The sequence below is a fragment of the Hippocampus guttulatus genome, chromosome 13, assembly GCF_054856545.1.
Source record: "Hippocampus guttulatus isolate MCC_2025c chromosome 13, RoL_Hgut_1.0, whole genome shotgun sequence".
Lineage (NCBI taxonomy): Eukaryota > Metazoa > Chordata > Actinopteri > Syngnathiformes > Syngnathidae > Hippocampus > Hippocampus guttulatus.
The window spans coordinates 16231898-16249091 of NC_141273.1; the positions used below are offsets into that span (position 1 = coordinate 16231898).

Consider the following 17194-nt stretch of genomic DNA (forward strand, 5'->3'; position numbering starts at 1 on the left):
CATCAATGGCTGTGGCTCTCCTTGCCCACATGTGAGGGCATTACGGCATTTTCATTGCCGTATATATATATATATATATATATATATATATATATATACCTCCCCGCCCCCCCTCCAGCGGTTTAAACGCGCTTGTTCTGCACATGTGACCGTGGACAATAGCTCTGAATGTCTGTGTTTCCATATGCTTGTGCGCGTTACGTAACCGTCGTCTGTTCCTGAGACGGAGGCCGCCGCCGCTTCTTGTTCTTCTCCTTTGGAACTGCCGGCAGGCCGCTGAGGCCTCGCCAAGAAGCTTTTTCCCGGCAGCCGGTTTGGAGTCAGAGCGCCGTGTTTTGACAGGGAGGAGGAATGCGAGGGAGGCGGGGTCTTTCCAGGAAGTGCATGGCAACGGCCAGGGATCCAGAATTCTTTTGGCTGCGTTCGGTTCCCTTGGAAAAGACGGATTTTCGTTGGAAAATGATGGCTCTTTTTCCTGCTTGTAACGAGGTCCTGGGTTCGCACCCAGCGATGCAGAATTTTTGTTCAAAGGCAGAATTGTTTCTGATGCGGGTTGTTTTCAGAATTGATGGCAGTTCCCTTCATAGCAGGCCTGTGACAATCTGAATTACACAGCACGCTATTTCTTCCTTATTATGGCCCGTTTGCAATATCAAGAGTCCGATTAAATTTTTTTTTTGCTTTCATTTCACTTTTTTTGCCCCTAAAATCAGTTATTTTAATCACACTTGCTTTTTGGCATGAGCCTTCTCGAAAGATTACAACCAAAAAAAAAAAAGACTGAAGTCACTTGGTCATCCGTTGTGGTTGGCATTCCAAGAAAGCAGGCCTGATGAGAGCTCTACACACATGGCTTCTCATTTAAAGGAGGCGCAGAAGTGCTGAGGACATCGTTTTTTTTTTTGTTTTTTTTTAAGCGGGATGCGTCCCGACTCGTCGCCCGCCGCACTTTTCAGAATTCTTGGCATTTAAAAAAGGCAGCAGAGAGGCAGCAAATGAAAGAGTGAGGTAGGGAGCAGAGCTCCATGAAAGAGTCGTTCGTCCAGGGAAAGTATAATTGTGACTGAGACGCCCTCTAATCTGCAGCACAGCTTTGCGAGGGCCGTTCCGGAATGTTCCGCTCAGTTTTTCACGGACCAGTCAAGTGAAAAACTGGTGGTGGAGTTTTTTTTTAAATGTTTTATTTTTTATTTTTTTTAACCCCCTAATGGTTTGAATTGGCAGTCGTACATCCGCCATCAAAGTTATTATTATTATTTTTTGCATTATCACAGGTTTGTTTGTGTGCAGCTTTCACACTCGCTAACTCTCTGTCACTCTCTCTGTCTCTGTCGCTCCGCATCTCTGTCTCATACTCTCTCTGTCTGTCTGTCTGTCTGTCTGTCTGTCTGTCTTACTCTCTGTCTTCTGTCTATCGCTCTCTGTCACTCTCTCTGTTTGTGTCTTTGTCTCATCTGCATCGGTTTCTATATCTCTGTCACTCTCTCTCCCTCTGTCACTCTCTGTCACTCTGTCTGTCTGCCTCTCTTGCTCTCGCTCTCTCTATATCTATCGATCTTTATAATCCAAATACTTGATTATTCGATAGAATTTTCAGTAGGATGTCCCATCACCGAAATATTCCCTAGCTCTATACCATTTGTAATTAATGAATCAATTAATTTACTTTTTTGCAGTCAGTTTTTTTTCTGTAAGCATTGTTGGAGGATTTTGCTTTTCTTCTTCCTGTAAAAGTGAGTTTCCGCCTGATGGGCACATTTACATGCAGTCAAAGAGCGAGAAATGCTCGTTCGCGGCAGGATTGTGTGACGTGGCCCCCACGAATGAGGCACCCGCCCGGCCGAAGTGCATTGCAGTTTGCAAAAAAAAAAGCCACAAAAGTTTACCTTTTTTGTCTAAAAGCAAGCGACACCTTCAGTTTACAGTCCGCTTTTCTCTGAAAGTGCGAATTAGATAGCGCAGCTGAGCTTCCAAATTACAGTCATGACATTTTCCAGGGTGTCCACGGGGCTTTAAAAAAAGCCAAAGTCATCCTTAAAAAAAGACACGTAAACCCAAAATCTGCACTTCGCGGTCTTAAAATGCACCGTAAACAAACTTGTTTTCTTTTTGTTGGAATCGTGGCGCAGTCCCCAAGGTCACAAGCAAAGTCTATCTGGTCACCAAGCGTGAAATGTCTTTGACGCTCTGCATGACGAATATCGACAAATATCCCGGCTTTGAAATCATTATCTGAGTCATAATAGAGGCGCGATGGCGCATGTGGAAAATGTACTTGGTCATGCTGAAAGAAGATCCTTCTAAGGTGTGTGTGTGTGTGTGTGTGTGTGTGTGTGTGTGTGTGTGTGTGTGTGTGTGTGTGTGTGTGTGTGTGTGTGTGTGTGTGTGTGTGTTTTTTAAAAGAGATCCAGAAACTGGCACGCTGCACTCGCATCTGATTGGAACCTTTGTAGTTGCATGAAATGCAAGAATGATTAGTTCCTTGAAAATGAAACGTGGATCCGCTTTCTCGTTTTCGACTCTTGTTTTGGGGTTTGGGCGACTTGCGGAAACGCGGCATTCACAGCTCTGCCAAGGATGATGTGGGCTTGTTTGCATGCCACTTCCTGATCTGCCCCAAAGCCAATCCTGCTCTACTTGAGAGCGACTGTTTTGTTTTTGCTTCCGGTCTCAGTCCCAGGCTTCCCGGGAGTATCAGGAACTAAAAGTTCCTGGATGCGGCATGGTTTGACCTGATGATTGATACGAAAAATGAACTCGCTCATTTTTTTTTGTTTGCCGAAATTGGACTCCAGTCATTTCGGTTATAATCTCGGATTAAACAAATAACATTTCATTGCCTTTGCAAGCGCTGTATTGTTTGTCCTGGTTCCTTTTTTATCAGCGATTTTTGTTTATACCTTGTCGGTGCGCTTTTGTTCTTTAAATCAATATTTTTGTGTGGATTTTGTTTGCGTCGACGTCTGTGGGATTCGATAATGGACCGAGAACCAAGTTTTGCTGGTTTGTTGCATTGCTTTGAAAATCTGGCTTGAAGGGAATGTTTTGGTCCTGCTTCCAGTCTCAGTCCCAAATACTGAAAACCAAAGATTCATTGAATGTCATTTTCAAATGGGGCTTCAATTTCATTTATTGGTAATATTCGCGTGATTTGTGGATTTGCTTCGATAAATGTTCCTAATCTGACCCTTCTACAAGGGGTTTGCTACTTTCTCATGGTCTAGGGACCTTGAGAAAGTAGGGTCAAGTGTCTTGCGCTGAAAGCATCTGATTAGATAAATTCTGGCCCCAGGAAGTACCAAATAACTAAAATATCCCAAAACTTTGCTTCACCATTTTTTTTTTAACTGGAGTCTCTTGGCCTACTTTTGAGGGAATGTTTTGTTTGGGCTTCCCGTCTTATCTCACATCAATGAAACGTTTGGAATGAGAAGCCGAGACGCTTCATACGCGGTTTTGTCGAGGTGTCATGTCCATGCTTTGGACACCCCGAGGGGGGTGCCGAGAAACCTGTTGTAACACGGTTATGGAAATCTTTGCGTGATTGTGTGTTTGTTTGTCGTGAGCCGGTGTCAGTTTACATTCCGCTCCGCCCATCCTTCCCCTGCGGATGACGTGTCATTTCTGCCACCACCAGGTAGGATGACGGTGGCGCTCGATGAAATCACACTGGCTGCATATGTGCTATGTGGGAAACCTCCACAGCGTCCATCGTTTAGAAATCCTCCCTCTGTCTTGACTGAGTGTGTGTGTGTGTGTGTTCACTTCAGCATAACATTCCTTTCCACCCTTCCACCCCCCTTTGCCGTATCTCCGTGTCTCCCCCACCCCACCTCAGCTCAGCTAAGAAGGTACTCACACAATTTGTGAGAGAGAGAGAGAGAGAGAGAGAGAGAGAGAGAGAGAGAGAGAGAGAGATCCCCTTGTTCACTGAATACCTTTTTGTAAAAGGAGCCAGATTTGAATGGGAGTGGTGTTGGTGGCAGTTTCCCACCATATTTAGCAGCTCCGACCCCCTTTTTTATTCCTTTTTTTTTTTTAAAGCTAAACACACACACACATCCTTTACCAATCAAATGCCAGCAAAGATTAAAGTTGTCAGCCGATCGTACGTTTGTGTGTGAAAAGTGCAGATGAATATTCGCCAGGTCTGCTGCTTCGCTTTGCCTCTTTGACCTGTTGATTACCCGCTGAGACAAAAAAAAAAAAAAAGGAGTGGGCGTTTCGACAGTGTGTGCCTGAGTTGCGACTCCTTCCGGTAGGGTCAAATTGGTCACCAGGGGGCAGCGCAGGCAGTCATGGAGACACAAATGAAGAAGACTTTCACGACTACTGTGAGATGAGTATTGTTATACAACTGGACAACTTCTTGCTGCGTCCAAACACCCGTTGCAGGGTTGCGGCTATCGAATATTTTGGTATTCTGTTAGCCTTATTCGAAAAATCGTGGACTCGGAATACAGAGCAGAAAACAACCGATTGATTTTAATTTTTAGATAAGCGCCATTTTTCTTTCTTAAATATCAAACTGTGCATAGCAACAAACCATATTTTCTTGGCTGTCAACATTAGTTTGTGAGAGTTGAGCCTTTGGGGCGAAGTGAGTCGCGACTTTTGTGATTTAGCAATTTTTTTTTTTTTTAACTGGACATTGGAGTTCATCTGGTTTGGTTAAAAACTGATCAGTCGGAACTGAAACAGTATCAGGCTTTCGGCATCAAAGTGTGCAGAGTTTTTTTCACCTTTGAAACTGCCTTCGAAAAGATGACTCTTGCTAGCCGATATGAGGCATTTGATTAGCGGCTAGCTGCTAGCCACTAGCCGCTAACAGTAGTAAGGTGCGGTATTATGTCAGCATCATGAATTGTTTTTTTTTTTTGTGTCCTTAATTCACGATTGAACATGATTTCAGGATGACATGTTGATGCCGTCGGCAGTAGTTTTGCTCAAAGATATTCGAGAGAGCTATTCCTCAGCCCCTTTGATTTTTCATCGTGCCTTAGCATGACGCTCGCAGAATTCAAAGTTGTTTGGTTGTTTTAAAAGCACATCTAATTCTTCATGTTTAATGTTTACTTTCCAGTAAAGTTCAACTGGCAGTGGCATTAGACAGCTGGAAGCCTCCTTTTGTTTTTTTTGGGGGGGGGGGGTTGCTCCTCGTTGTGAATTGAGCCGAGATGGAGTTCACCGACCGGCGCATCCGTTTCTCAGCCACATCATTTGCGTTGGGCGAAAAACCCATCCGCACGCCTCTTGGAAGGCCACCCGAACGGCGGCAGACACAACAAAAATGAGATTAGAGCGAGTCACCACCTCGACCAGACAAAAGCTCACCTATTCATTTTGAGGCTAAGTTGGACTTAACCTGTTTCGTATTGGCTGTAAATGCTCTCAGAAGTGGCCAACAAAGCCCCTTACCCCACGGCGTGCACTTTTGCTTTTGAATATGCCAAGTGCACTCGCTGTGTTTGTGTCTCAAATATCTTATGTATTAATTGTGTGGATATCGGTCATTGCTGCCGTGCAGTATGCTCTCTACTTTTCAGGAAATTAAAAAAAAAGGTCTTCGAGTCATGAACGGTGCAATCAATAAAACGATGAGCTGACTTGGGGAGTGCAACTTCATCTTTGTGCGAGAGCGCTTCCTTCTTCCTTCTACAATTGCTGGCGGCTGTTCCCAGTCAATTTCCCCGCTGCTCTTCTTGTGCTCGGGAGTTGGGTTTTCTTCCAATGAGTGAAACAAAGCTGAACTTGAGGCCAGTTGAGTTCTGGACTTCTCGTTCGGTCTGCGGCGTCATTGCAATTTTGTCCAGATTTCTATTTATTTTTTTGTCACTTTCCTAAAGGAGCACATAGAAAATACACATCTGGAGCTATTTCTATGCAAAGCTAACTTTAGAATGAGGTTGTGTGTAACCTCTTTCTCCTCTTTCTTTTGCTGTCTTTGCTCTACTCTTTTTCCTGGAAGAATCGGGAGTGGTGTTACCATCTGTGTACGATGTGTCCTGGAAGCTGCATATGTGTGTGTCTGTGTGTGTGTGTGTGTCTGTTGGAGGCAGGATGGCCAGGCCGAGCTGGGAGCGGGGCTCGGCTGGAGAAAAAGACTTTGCGGTTGGAGCGCAACATGCGATTAGAACTGCTGAGGCAGAGCCATCATGGCAAGGGGCTGACGTCGCCGTGTGCGTGCATGCGTGGAGACGTATGGACGTGCGGCTCAGCGTGTTTATGGTTCAACAGTGCGAGCCGCAGCTGTGTGATCTTCTAACCCTCTTGAAGACCTCGTTGGTGCGAGAGGATGTCCGGCTAAAAGCGAAGACGTACTGTGACACGCATCTGCGTGCGTGCGTGTGGTCAGGTTCTAATACTATGGCTTGTTGCATGAACGGGTCGAAATATTAAAAACACCAATGCAATCTACAATCACAATTTTCTTTTCTTTTTTTTTGTTGTTGACACTCAATTACCCGGGAATAGCATTTATTTACTCAACTCCCAGTTGAAGTCTACTGTCAAAGTAAACATAAAGAGAACTCAAAGCGGGGGACACAACACTCACTTCAAACACAAAAGGTGGTGCAACTCATGCAGACAGAGAGCATCACAATACTCACGGGCATATATTCGTTATCTTTGGTGAAAAATGACCAATATTATTTGGGGTGCACCGATCAATCAGCCAGAAAATGGATTGGCGCCGATTTTCCTAATTTTGATCGGCTAATTTCACAAAATATTAAAGAATATTGTCCACCGATCTCATCTCCCTCTGCAGAGGTCTGAAAAAGTCAGCCGCCGCCAGATGCAAATCTTTGTTTTGTTTGGTATTGGACTGTTTGCGCTCTGTATGAATTACAAAAAGGCCACGCACGGCCATTGCGTGGGGGTTTGGTTCGCCATGAGGAAACCAAACGATGGCAACACATGGGCATGCGCTACATGTCAAAGGGAAATGCAACATGACATCATGTACATACACGCGCGCCTGACTCACGTCTCTCCCCTCTCTGTACTTTCCCAGGTAGGGCAGTTGAGTGAATTTCTCCATGAATGTACGTCACAATGATGATGACAGACCAGATTCCACTGGACTTGGCTCCGCCGCCTCTCCTGAATGGGGAGGTCCCGCTCATGCCGCACATGGTTAACGGTGACGCAGCGCAGCAGGTAAACACGCATGCACGCACACAGACACACACACACACACACACACGCAGAAACACACAAGTGCTCCTGGGTGGTGCCGCACTAAGACCGACTGACAAGAACTTACACGCGTTTATCTTGTGCGTACCAGCAAAAATACCCTGATATAGCATAAATGGTTCCACAACAAATTGGTATGCCCAAATGTGGTGCCAAACGAATATAGAAAGACAAGAATACACACACACACACACACACACACACACACTCATGCAAGCATTGTTCTGATGGGGACCAGCCCATAAAAACAATGTCCCATCAGTAAAGGTAGAATTTTTAAAAAAGTTGAGAATACACACACACAGAGTTCTAACTAAGATGTCCCCTCGATAAAGGGGAAGAAGCATCTATGGTGGGATCACACTAACCGAAAAAGACAAGACCATACACACTTGTAAGCACACATTTTTTTTTTCTTGTGTAGACCAGCCAACATGTACCTTCAAAAGGTTGGATCTTAAGGATGGGTCCACACTAAAGCAGAAAAACAAGAACAAACATACAGTCATTTTTCATGTGGAGAACAGCCAAAATGTCCCCACCGAAAAAAAGTCCCTTGTGAGTTTTAATAGTGGGGGCACACTAATATAGAAAAATGAGAAAAGTGACCCCCCCCCACACACACACATACACACACTTAAAGCTGACTGTCAAGGGTGGTGCAACATGGAATGACAAGAACAGACACACACATCAACACTCAGCACGGTCCCTTATTGCTTAGTCACATCCTGTTGGGACACTGACATGTCCAAACCGTTATAAAATCGAATCTAATTTTAGCTTCATTACTCAGCACTTAGGTGATGTTAAAGACAAAGACGTACTGCACACTTGAATAGTAGCAAGTCAAACAATAATAAAATAAAAAACAATCTTATTATTATTATTTTTTTTTTTTACTTTTGCTCAGCTGCTTTTTAACCCTGCTTCTGCTGCGTCTGGAGTAGGCAAATCGCTCCTGGACCACGCCGACTCTCTTTCCTTCCCCTGGTGTTGAAGGTGCTTGGCTTTGGAAAGGGTGTTTTTTTTTTGGGCAGCGGCACGAAGGCAGTTAGAGCGTTTCTTTTTATTTGTTGTTGTGTTTTTTTTAACTCCAAAGCCTCGCAGCCTAAATTTAGTGTGCAACCAGAGATGGAGACCAGTGATTATACACGTTTATCTACGCACGTGCGCTCGTGTGTGTGTGTGTGTGATTTTGAATTTTTGAAATAGAACAGTGATTTGAATTTTTTATTATTATTTATTTTTCAATTGGAATGATGTGCCTCAGATGCATTCTATGGAAGTCGATGCACGTCAAAATCAGCGGCAGGAGATATCACGTTATTTGGTGACAGTTTTTCGCATTGGCACAAGAACTTAAAGGTCGGCATCTGCGGTAAAGTAGCTCGGCCACTCCGCACGGGGCCTCCGCCCACACGGTCTGGCGGAGGGGGTTTTCTCAGCCCATGGCGAACGTGGGTCACCCTGTACTCGACGGTGGTTCCCATAGCAACAGCAGCCGCCGCTGCAGCAGCCGACAGGGCAGGAAGTGCGCGACTGTGCGCGCGTGAGCAAGAGGAGCGGCTCGGCGCGGCGATGGGCGAGCGCGCCGACTCCAAAGGCAGGATACGAGCGTCATTTTTTCGACCGCCGTGCACCTGTAGCTCATAAGCAGCGCCCCATACGGGGGGAGGGGGGTGTGCGTGCATGCATGCAAGCGCAATGGAGGGTCACCTGTTTCACGTCTGCAGCCACGTGTACACGCTCGACCATCTGCACGCCGACAATATGACGGTAGGGCGGGGGCGTTGTGAGGGGGGGGGCGGCCGCCGCGCTGTTCGCGGCCGCGTTATGTCACCGCCGACTGTCACTCGGCCTATTGGGCGACGTTCTTCTGCGCATCTAAACTTGTCCGTGTGTGTGTGTGTTTGGACGCAGGTTATCCTGGTACAGGTGAACCCGGGGGAGACGTTCACCATCCGGGCGGAGGACGGCTCGCTGCAATGCATCCAGGGTCAGTATTCCTTGCCGGTTGTCCCGTTGTCATAGCGATGTCCATACATGTGTGCGTGCATGTGTGTGTGTGTATGTGTGTGGTGCAATAGTTTGTCTTCGTTTTTCGAAAGCTGCAACAGCAGTAGTTTGTCTTCCCTTGATCAAAGGGCAACGTGGATAGTTAATTTTTCTTCCCTTCAGTAAAGTGCAAAATAGTTTTGGCGTCCCTCGAGGAACGAGCAGCGTCCTTTTCGTAAGCGGCGGCATCCATCCATCCATTGTCGGCCTTGCTTTTTAGGAAAATGCAACGTCAAGACTTTGCAATATCAATCCTTGGTCTTCATTTTTAGTTGCAGTTTGTAGTTACTAGTTGTCATGAGTAGAAATTGTGACCCCCACACCCCTCCCTCATTATTGTCGGTGCAATGATTATTATTTTTTTGGACAAAAACAAGGAAATTCAACTCTACGATCGTGAACAGTAGCAGATTTCTTCCACAGAAATGTTTTGGTGTCATCGGTCAGGCTTTTGCCAAAACAGAGGCAATCATGGATCAATACGTCAAGTCGAGTTGTGACCTGGCGAAACGTTTTGACTTTGAAGTGTCCACTCCTGCCACAACTTGGCAGAAATTCCACCCAACAAGTGTGGCGCGTCAACACAAGTCCGTCAGCCACAAAGCAGATCGCGACAAATGCCGCGGCTTTAACCCCCCCCCCCCCCCCCCCACACACACCCCCCGCTGCAACTTTTCATCTTTCAATTTGCGGTTTTAGCCAGAAGCCGCGTTCAACCTCAAAAACTTTCCCTAGCGTCTTGTGTCTGCTCTGCTCTCCGCTGGAGGACACCCTGAACGTAAGCCGAACACCGTCTACAGTGTCCATTCAGTGATGGAAACAGTAACCGCTTTCATTCGTGTGACGCACGTCAAAGTCTCGCTCGCTCTTCCTCTGCGCTGGGACGGCGAGGCGGGGGCGGGGGGGGGGAGTGGCCTGAATTGTAAGACGGGGGATTCCCCTTCATCTTGCATCACTGAGTCTCATATCGATGATGTCAGCAGAGCTTTGAAAGATCCCCGTTGTTCCGTCTATCTCGACTCCGGAACACACACCTGACACCCCCCCCCCCTCGTGCCCCCCCCCCCCCCCCATCACCCTCACGGTGTCACACACCCATGTGTGATATGCTAACTCATTAAAGCCCACTCCCCTTTTCTCCACCCGCCAGGTAATTGAATTCCCGCCCACCCCCACCCACCCTTAGGGCATCACCTCAGAAGGGGGAGGGGCCATAGTGAATGCCTGAAAGAAAAGAAAAAAAACCTCACTTCAGGGCATAAGGTAGAGATGGCGGCATGAAGGAATTTAAGGTGGGGTGGGGGGGTCGGGGGCTGTCTTCTATCAGGGTCCAGAGTGGGCCATTTTGCTCTTTCACACTGGGATCTAGTTTTGGAGGTATTCCATATTTTTTGGTTTAAAAAAAAAAGTGATAAAAATATGCAAATGAGTTATCACAGAGAGCCACACATGCAAATCGGCCTTCATGATGATGACCAAGCAGAAATTCTGAACGTTTTGTCATGCAAATCCCAAAACGCTACTTTTAGTCATGAAAATTTTTTTTCGTAAAGTGTCAAAGCACATTTATTTGAGAATAAACAACGAGCAATTTTTAGAACCCCCCCCCCCCCAAAAACTAAAGAATTACCAACTGCCAAAAAAATCCCCAAAAGTGCTGCCTCCTGTCTTCTGTTATTGCAAATTTTTATTGGCTACCATAACTTTACGTATTGCAGTTTTTACCTCACTATTTTGGCACATTTTCTTGCTATTTTTCTTCCTTCTCAGTCAGACCAGTCAACACAATTTTTTTGTTAGTTTTACAAAAACTGAGACCATGAAAATTAGACTGCTCGTCGCCGATAATCAGCAGAACGTTATTATTATTTTTTTTAATCCGACGTTCTGCATTTTAAGTGATATTCATTAAGTGTAACAAGTGTTTCGAAGGGTAGGAACCGGGCAGGGGGTGGTGGCGGTGTTGGGGGGGAGGGGCTGGTGTCGTAGCATAGCATCCATTCACAAAATCTTTCTTGTGCCCCTTTGCAAGCGTGAACACATCCTCAAGAGGCTGAATCCGTCCGTCTCCGAGTCAAAACTCAAATCCCTCACAGCGTCTTGAATATTTTACAAGCACACGTGAATTCGGAAAAGTTTGCCAGCGCCCTGCAGGTCATCTGATTTTATCATTTTTTTGTGGGGGTGGGGGGCAGGATCATAAAGTTCACATGAAAACCATTTTGAAGGCCAGCTTCCCGTTATTGGTAATGCGCTGCGTTTAACAAAGTGTGTGTGGTTGATGTTTCTCACTCTCTCTCTCTTTGTCCCTCTCTCGCTCGCTCTCACACAAGCTTCAACACATTTTTTTTTCTTGTCAGGTAGTTTCGCAGGACAGGCTCTCACTTGATTTTCATACGTCCTGTTGTGATGTAACGGCAATATTTTTAACACGACTATTAATAGAACAGCGGTAGCTAAAAGGCGTGTGTTTGCGCCTTTGCGGTGAATCATCCAACTGTGTGTGTGTGTGGGGGGGTGATGATATCATGGAAGTTCATCCAATCTGTGTGTGATTGACGCCCACCCAACAAATTGACACCGCAATGTGGTAGAATGCAGGGGGTTTTTTTTCAATTGCATGAGGCTGCAGTTTTGCAATAATAAAAGATTTCACGACAAATGACAAAAAAATTTCCGCTTGCTAGAATTGCGTCTCCAGGCCGGGCCTCCTTCAGTCTGCTAATTAGCATCAGCGCCCACTCCGATTCATCGGGTCTCTCCCCCAAATCCCCAGGTGCCCCCCCACCCCCCCAACCGAGACCATTCCCCAGAGCTTTCCCACACTCACATCAAAGGGCATCTCTGTGCAGGGTGTGTTCGAGCACCCCACTCTGGAATGCGCCTGCGCGCGCACGTGTGTGTGTTTTTACAAGGCCGTGTTGTTTTACTGTGTTGTTTGCTCTTTGTTCGACTTTTATGTGGGCTGATGAGCCCTGGGGGGCGCTGGCGGTGGCGGGGGTGGGTGTAGGGGGTGGGGAGGTGGATGGAGAGCAGGAAACGATGGCCACCGAGGCAGGATGTGACATCATCGGCATCATCATCATCATTTTTGGACAAAATGGATCAATTCAAATAATTTTGCTGATCTGTCTCACCGTGAGGACAATTAAAAAAAATTAATTAATCTAAATGGGTGAATTAAAAAAATTATTCCATTCTTTTTTTTATCACATATTCCAATTCAGGTTTTTTTAGTTGTTGTTTTTCTGTCTCTGCGGATGGCGGCGAGTTGTCTGTGTTTATATCAGATTGCGAAAGATTTATAAAAAATTTTTCATGAAAAATGCATCAAAAATTAACTAATTCAACTTCATCCAATGATTGTAATTGCAAAGGAAAGTGTTTTCTGCTTTTGGATCAATTGGGGTGGTGGGGGCTTCATTTTCATAATTAAAATGAATAAAAATACATGGCACAAATACTACATTCAGGCGAAGCGATGAAAAAAGGATTTGACACAAGATTTTAAGATATTTTTTAACAATGAAAAATCCCTTTACATTGTCAGTTTTTATGCCAAAACTTTTACTATGTCGACATTTTTTAGGGTTAAAAAAAAAGTACTGGTGAATATAAAATCAAGAGCGTAACTAGCATTCACGCGGTATTCAAGTGATCAAAATAGCTTTTATTTATTTTTTTTAAATGTTTGTACTTGTTTTCCTTGAACAGGGTTTTTGCCCATTACTCTTATTTGAATATTAAAAAAAAATCATTTTCAAAATTAATCAAATCACTACGATCAAGAAACACAAAAGTGGCTCAAAATGGACATTTTCTTGATTTTCGTCGTTAATGATAAAGTCTAACTTCACAATGTCACACTTGACATTGTCATCCTCTCAAGTGGCCGGAAGCAAACCCCCCCCCCCCCCCCCCCAAAAAAAACACAATTGGGACTTGTGCTTGTGCAATCTGTTTTCCTCCCTTCTGGTTTGCGGACTCACTTTTTCATATATTTAGTCGCCGTCTATTTTTGTCTCAGTGGGCTGGATGATGCTTGCTTTTGCTTCACTCCTTTTTTTTTTTTTTCTTTTTGTCCGAGTCTGCACTTCTACCCCTCGGTGGATTTGGATAGGACGTGTGGAAATCGCTGCGTGAGAGCGACATATTGTGCATGTTTAGATGGTGCTAAACACACATACGAGTGCGCTCGCGCACCTCGTACGGCCCTCCGGATTCCTTTCGCCGTCCGGCAGCATTGAGGAAATCCGCAGGGCATGTCCGTCATGGCGGGATGCACAAAAAAAAAACATTTGCAGACTAATGCCGTGAAAAGAACATGTCTGCCATTTTGCATTTTTTGGTTGAATGTGCAGTTTTTCAGGGATTTGACCCATTACCAGGGGTCAAGGAAATTGTCCCCGGGTGGCAGAAGTGAGTAAAATGGGCAGAGCGAGAGAAAGAGAGATGGATTTTTTAATTTATTAGATTTTATTTTTGGGTCGCCAATTCAGATTTTGAGCAGGAAAAAAATCCTGATAACCGGTTAATCCGCTTAATAAAAAAAAAAGAAAAAAAAAGAAATAAATTATTTTGGTCTGTCCACATATTTTGTCCAGAAGCACTGATGAAAAAATTGTGCCCCCCCACCCCACCCCACCCAGCATTGAAGTTGCCCATCGCTGCTGTAAATACTCGATGGGCCGGATGTCAAAATTTTTCCTCCCTACCTCGCCCCCGATTGTAAAAAGACGCCAAGTCGATTGTTGTTGCTTGCCCCGCCCTGCCCTCCCTTTTGAACCCGATGCCCTCGTCGGCTGCGCGGGGCATGAAGAGGCAACGTTGAGCCAGGCGGGTGGAGTGGGAAAAAAAATCCGAATGACAGAAGGAGGAAAGGTAAATAGGCAGAGGAAGAAAAAAAAAAGGGAGCGAATCACACCACGCGTGTCTGGTCGTGTCTGCCGCGTTGTGGGCGAGGCCGCTTCCTCTTCTAACGCCGCTGACCCCGAGCAACCCGCCCCCCACTCCCGCCGCCACCGCTGCCGCTGCCGCCGCCGCCGACTCACTTCGGACCGAGTCTCGCGCACTCGGGAAGTTTCCTGGCCCGCTTTCCGGGCGAGCGGGGCGGATGTTGGGGGGGGGGGGGGGCGATTATGCAGAGGAAGAGGAGAATGCTGCCTCTGTCTTCATGTGTGAGAAAAAAAAAAGGGCTTGCATTTTTCCAGAAGGAGAGAGAGAGAAGAAGAAGAAGGGGAATCTTTTCCAGGGATGAAATTCCTGCCTCGCTTGACGTTCAGGGTACAGCTGGGGGATGTTTGCCCTCCTCCTGCTTCTTTTTCTCTTCTTGCTCATCTTGTTTTCATTCCGCCTCAACAACACTTCAATAAAAGTCCACATACCCGCATTCTTTTTGAAGGGCCTCAAACTTCATGGGAATCTTGCTGCTTCCTTCCTCAATTGATTTGAGAACCAAAAATGATCAGAAAAGCGATAACTTATTGATTAGGATGTTCTTTTTTTTCCCCGTCTCTGCTTTTTTTTTTCTTTTTCCAAATGTCATTTTTAAAAGAGCCATTTGTTTTGTAAATATGCTTTCACGACTCCTGAGGTGCCCCCCCCCCCAAAAAAAAAAGTTTGGGAGGCTTTATAGTTCCCACATGCAATTGTTTACATCATGTGAGCTTTCACTTTGCCTGATTGGACTGACAGAAATATGTTTGTGGGGGCAGCCGGGGGGGGGGGTGGAATGAATTTTTTGTTGCTCCCTAGTCGCCCTCACAAATATCATCGAACACATCATCCATGCCGTGCATGCTGAATGGTAGATGACAGGCCGTTAGTGTGTGTGTGTTTGCGGAGGGTGTGGGGTGCTGGGGGTGGGGGGGTATTCTGGGAAAGTCCCTGCTCGAGTTGGACTTGGATCCACTCCATCGCGCTGAGGCTTTGGGACCTTCTCTGACAAAAAGACAAGGGGACAAATTGACGCGGTGAGAGCGGAGCGGGCTCTCGCCTTTGATCAAACTGGGAAAACCAGAGCCGTAAAGCGCCTGTCAAAGGCCGTGACTCATCCTGAAGGAATGGAGGGAGGGGGTTGGTGCTGGTAGGGTAGGGGGGTGGTGGTGGTGGTGGTGGTGGTGGGGGTTCCAAAAGCTGCTCTTTTTACTGGGTCAAGGTTTGAGGAGGAGAAGCAGGAAACGATTATTGGACTCCGCCGAGTGTGTTTACTCGCCGACAGCTGTTGCGCCTCCTCGCGAGACGCGCCCAACTGATTAGGGAATGGATATAATGAGTCATAGAGCGTCTGGATCGTGTACATTGGGCCGCGCGCGTGAGGGAAAAAAAGCGCGGCCGACGGGTTGAGAGCGACGGGCAAAGTGTGTCGTGCCCCCCCCCCCCCTGTCATTCGACAACGCATGACAAAAACGCATGACAAAAGGAACAACTTGTGTTGTCAATGTAACTTTGTTTTGAGAAAAGCTATTAGCTTCAGGCTAACCTATAATGCACAATGTTATAGACAGGCTAATGAAACTAGCATTTATGTTGCCATATTATAATCGGTGCAGTAGCTAACATAGACAATATAATAGTGCTCAAACATGGCATGAATTATTTATCCCCTGCAAAGAGCAATCCGTGACTAATGCTCTCATTCGGGAGCGTTCTCCGTGTTAGCTTGCCAAAATCAAAGTTGCCGTTGAACAAAGTTGGCATTTTTAAGCATTCTAGCAATGCAAAAAAAATATTTGTCATTTTACACTAAAAATCTTCGATGAAAAGACAGTTCAAGAATAATTAGAAAAAGTTGTGAAGCGAATAATCAGGGCAAATCCTCATTGTGTGTGTGTGTGTATACTCGTGTGCGTGTGTGTGTGTTGTTCCAGGTGTGTCGAGTGTGATTTGTCAGTGTAGACTACGCAAATGTCAGCGTCTCCCAGAATTCAAGTGTTTGCGTGTGTTTGTGTGTGTCAGCGTGACTCCTTAAAGAGTTTATACTCAAGTGTCCAGGTGTTGCGCCGCTTTTGTCTGCATTCTTTTTTTTTTTTCTTCGCAGACATGTTTGTCTTGGTGTATGAGCGCCTTCATGTGTAATTGTGTACACATCTGTGTGTGTGCAGCTGGGCTGCTGTGTGTGTATACGTGCGCGTTTTCTGAAAGAACAAAGCAGAGCGGCCGAGTCCCTCCAGACATGACGTTGCTCTGCTCTGGAGCAGAAGCAGCAGCAAGTAGGTCGGTCTGCAGAACCCCTTTTTTTTCCAATCCCCGGGGGGGTCAGCGAGTTGTCTCCCGTGGGCAGGGGAACATGCTGGCATTTTTTAAAAGGCGTTAACACAAATATCTTGACATGCTCATGAATTAGCCTTGTGCCGATTGATTGGATCACGTGATCGGAATTTGGGGTGCGTGGCAAATTTTCAGCTGATGGAGCGTTCGTTGTCATTGTCGGTTTCGGGAAATGTGTCCGTCCTTAGTGTTGCGCAAGAGTCGGTCTAGCGGTGTGCGTTCGGGTTAGTGTAGCGTTCCAAATATAGAAGAGGGGGGGGAAAACTGAAGGAAAGGAGGAAAAGCCGCACATTTGCCCAAGTTCTTCTCTTTTTACCAAATGTGGAAATGGGTTGCGCATCACCCGCATTATCCAAGAAGAAAATTGCGGCTCGGGAAAATGCTGAGTGGTCCGTGCGACATGAAAACATCTTCTCCATGATGTAACCCTCCGTCGTTCCTTTTTATGCGCCGGGGGCATCGGGTTCGCGCTGTTGCGACAGCAATGGAGCATCCGAGACGCTAACACCACAACGGTCGCTACGTCAGTCTTGTGCCTCACACCCCAGGCAGGTTTAATTCATGTTTACATGAGATGTGAGGTTTTTTTTTCTTTCTTTCTTAAAGGGCAACTCAAGGCCAAGAAAATAATAATACTCGTCTGAACTAGGGTTACAAGAGTTTT

The 17194-nt window shown here is 46.0% G+C and overlaps 1 protein-coding gene across 2 annotated transcripts in view; it reads left to right on the top strand.

Moving 5' to 3' along the window:
• The window catches only part of fndc3ba (fibronectin type III domain containing 3Ba), a 74562-nt gene that overhangs the window by 14150 nt on the left and 43218 nt on the right, over window positions 1-17194 (top strand). For both annotated transcript variants that reach the window (XM_086126993.1, XM_086126994.1), the window contains exons 2-3: window positions 7019-7164; window positions 9127-9202. In XM_086126993.1, coding sequence (XP_085983119.1) covers window positions 7048-7164; window positions 9127-9202 — 193 coding nt within the window. In that variant the 5' untranslated portion in view covers window positions 7019-7047. The remainder of the gene's footprint in view (window positions 1-7018; window positions 7165-9126; window positions 9203-17194) is intronic.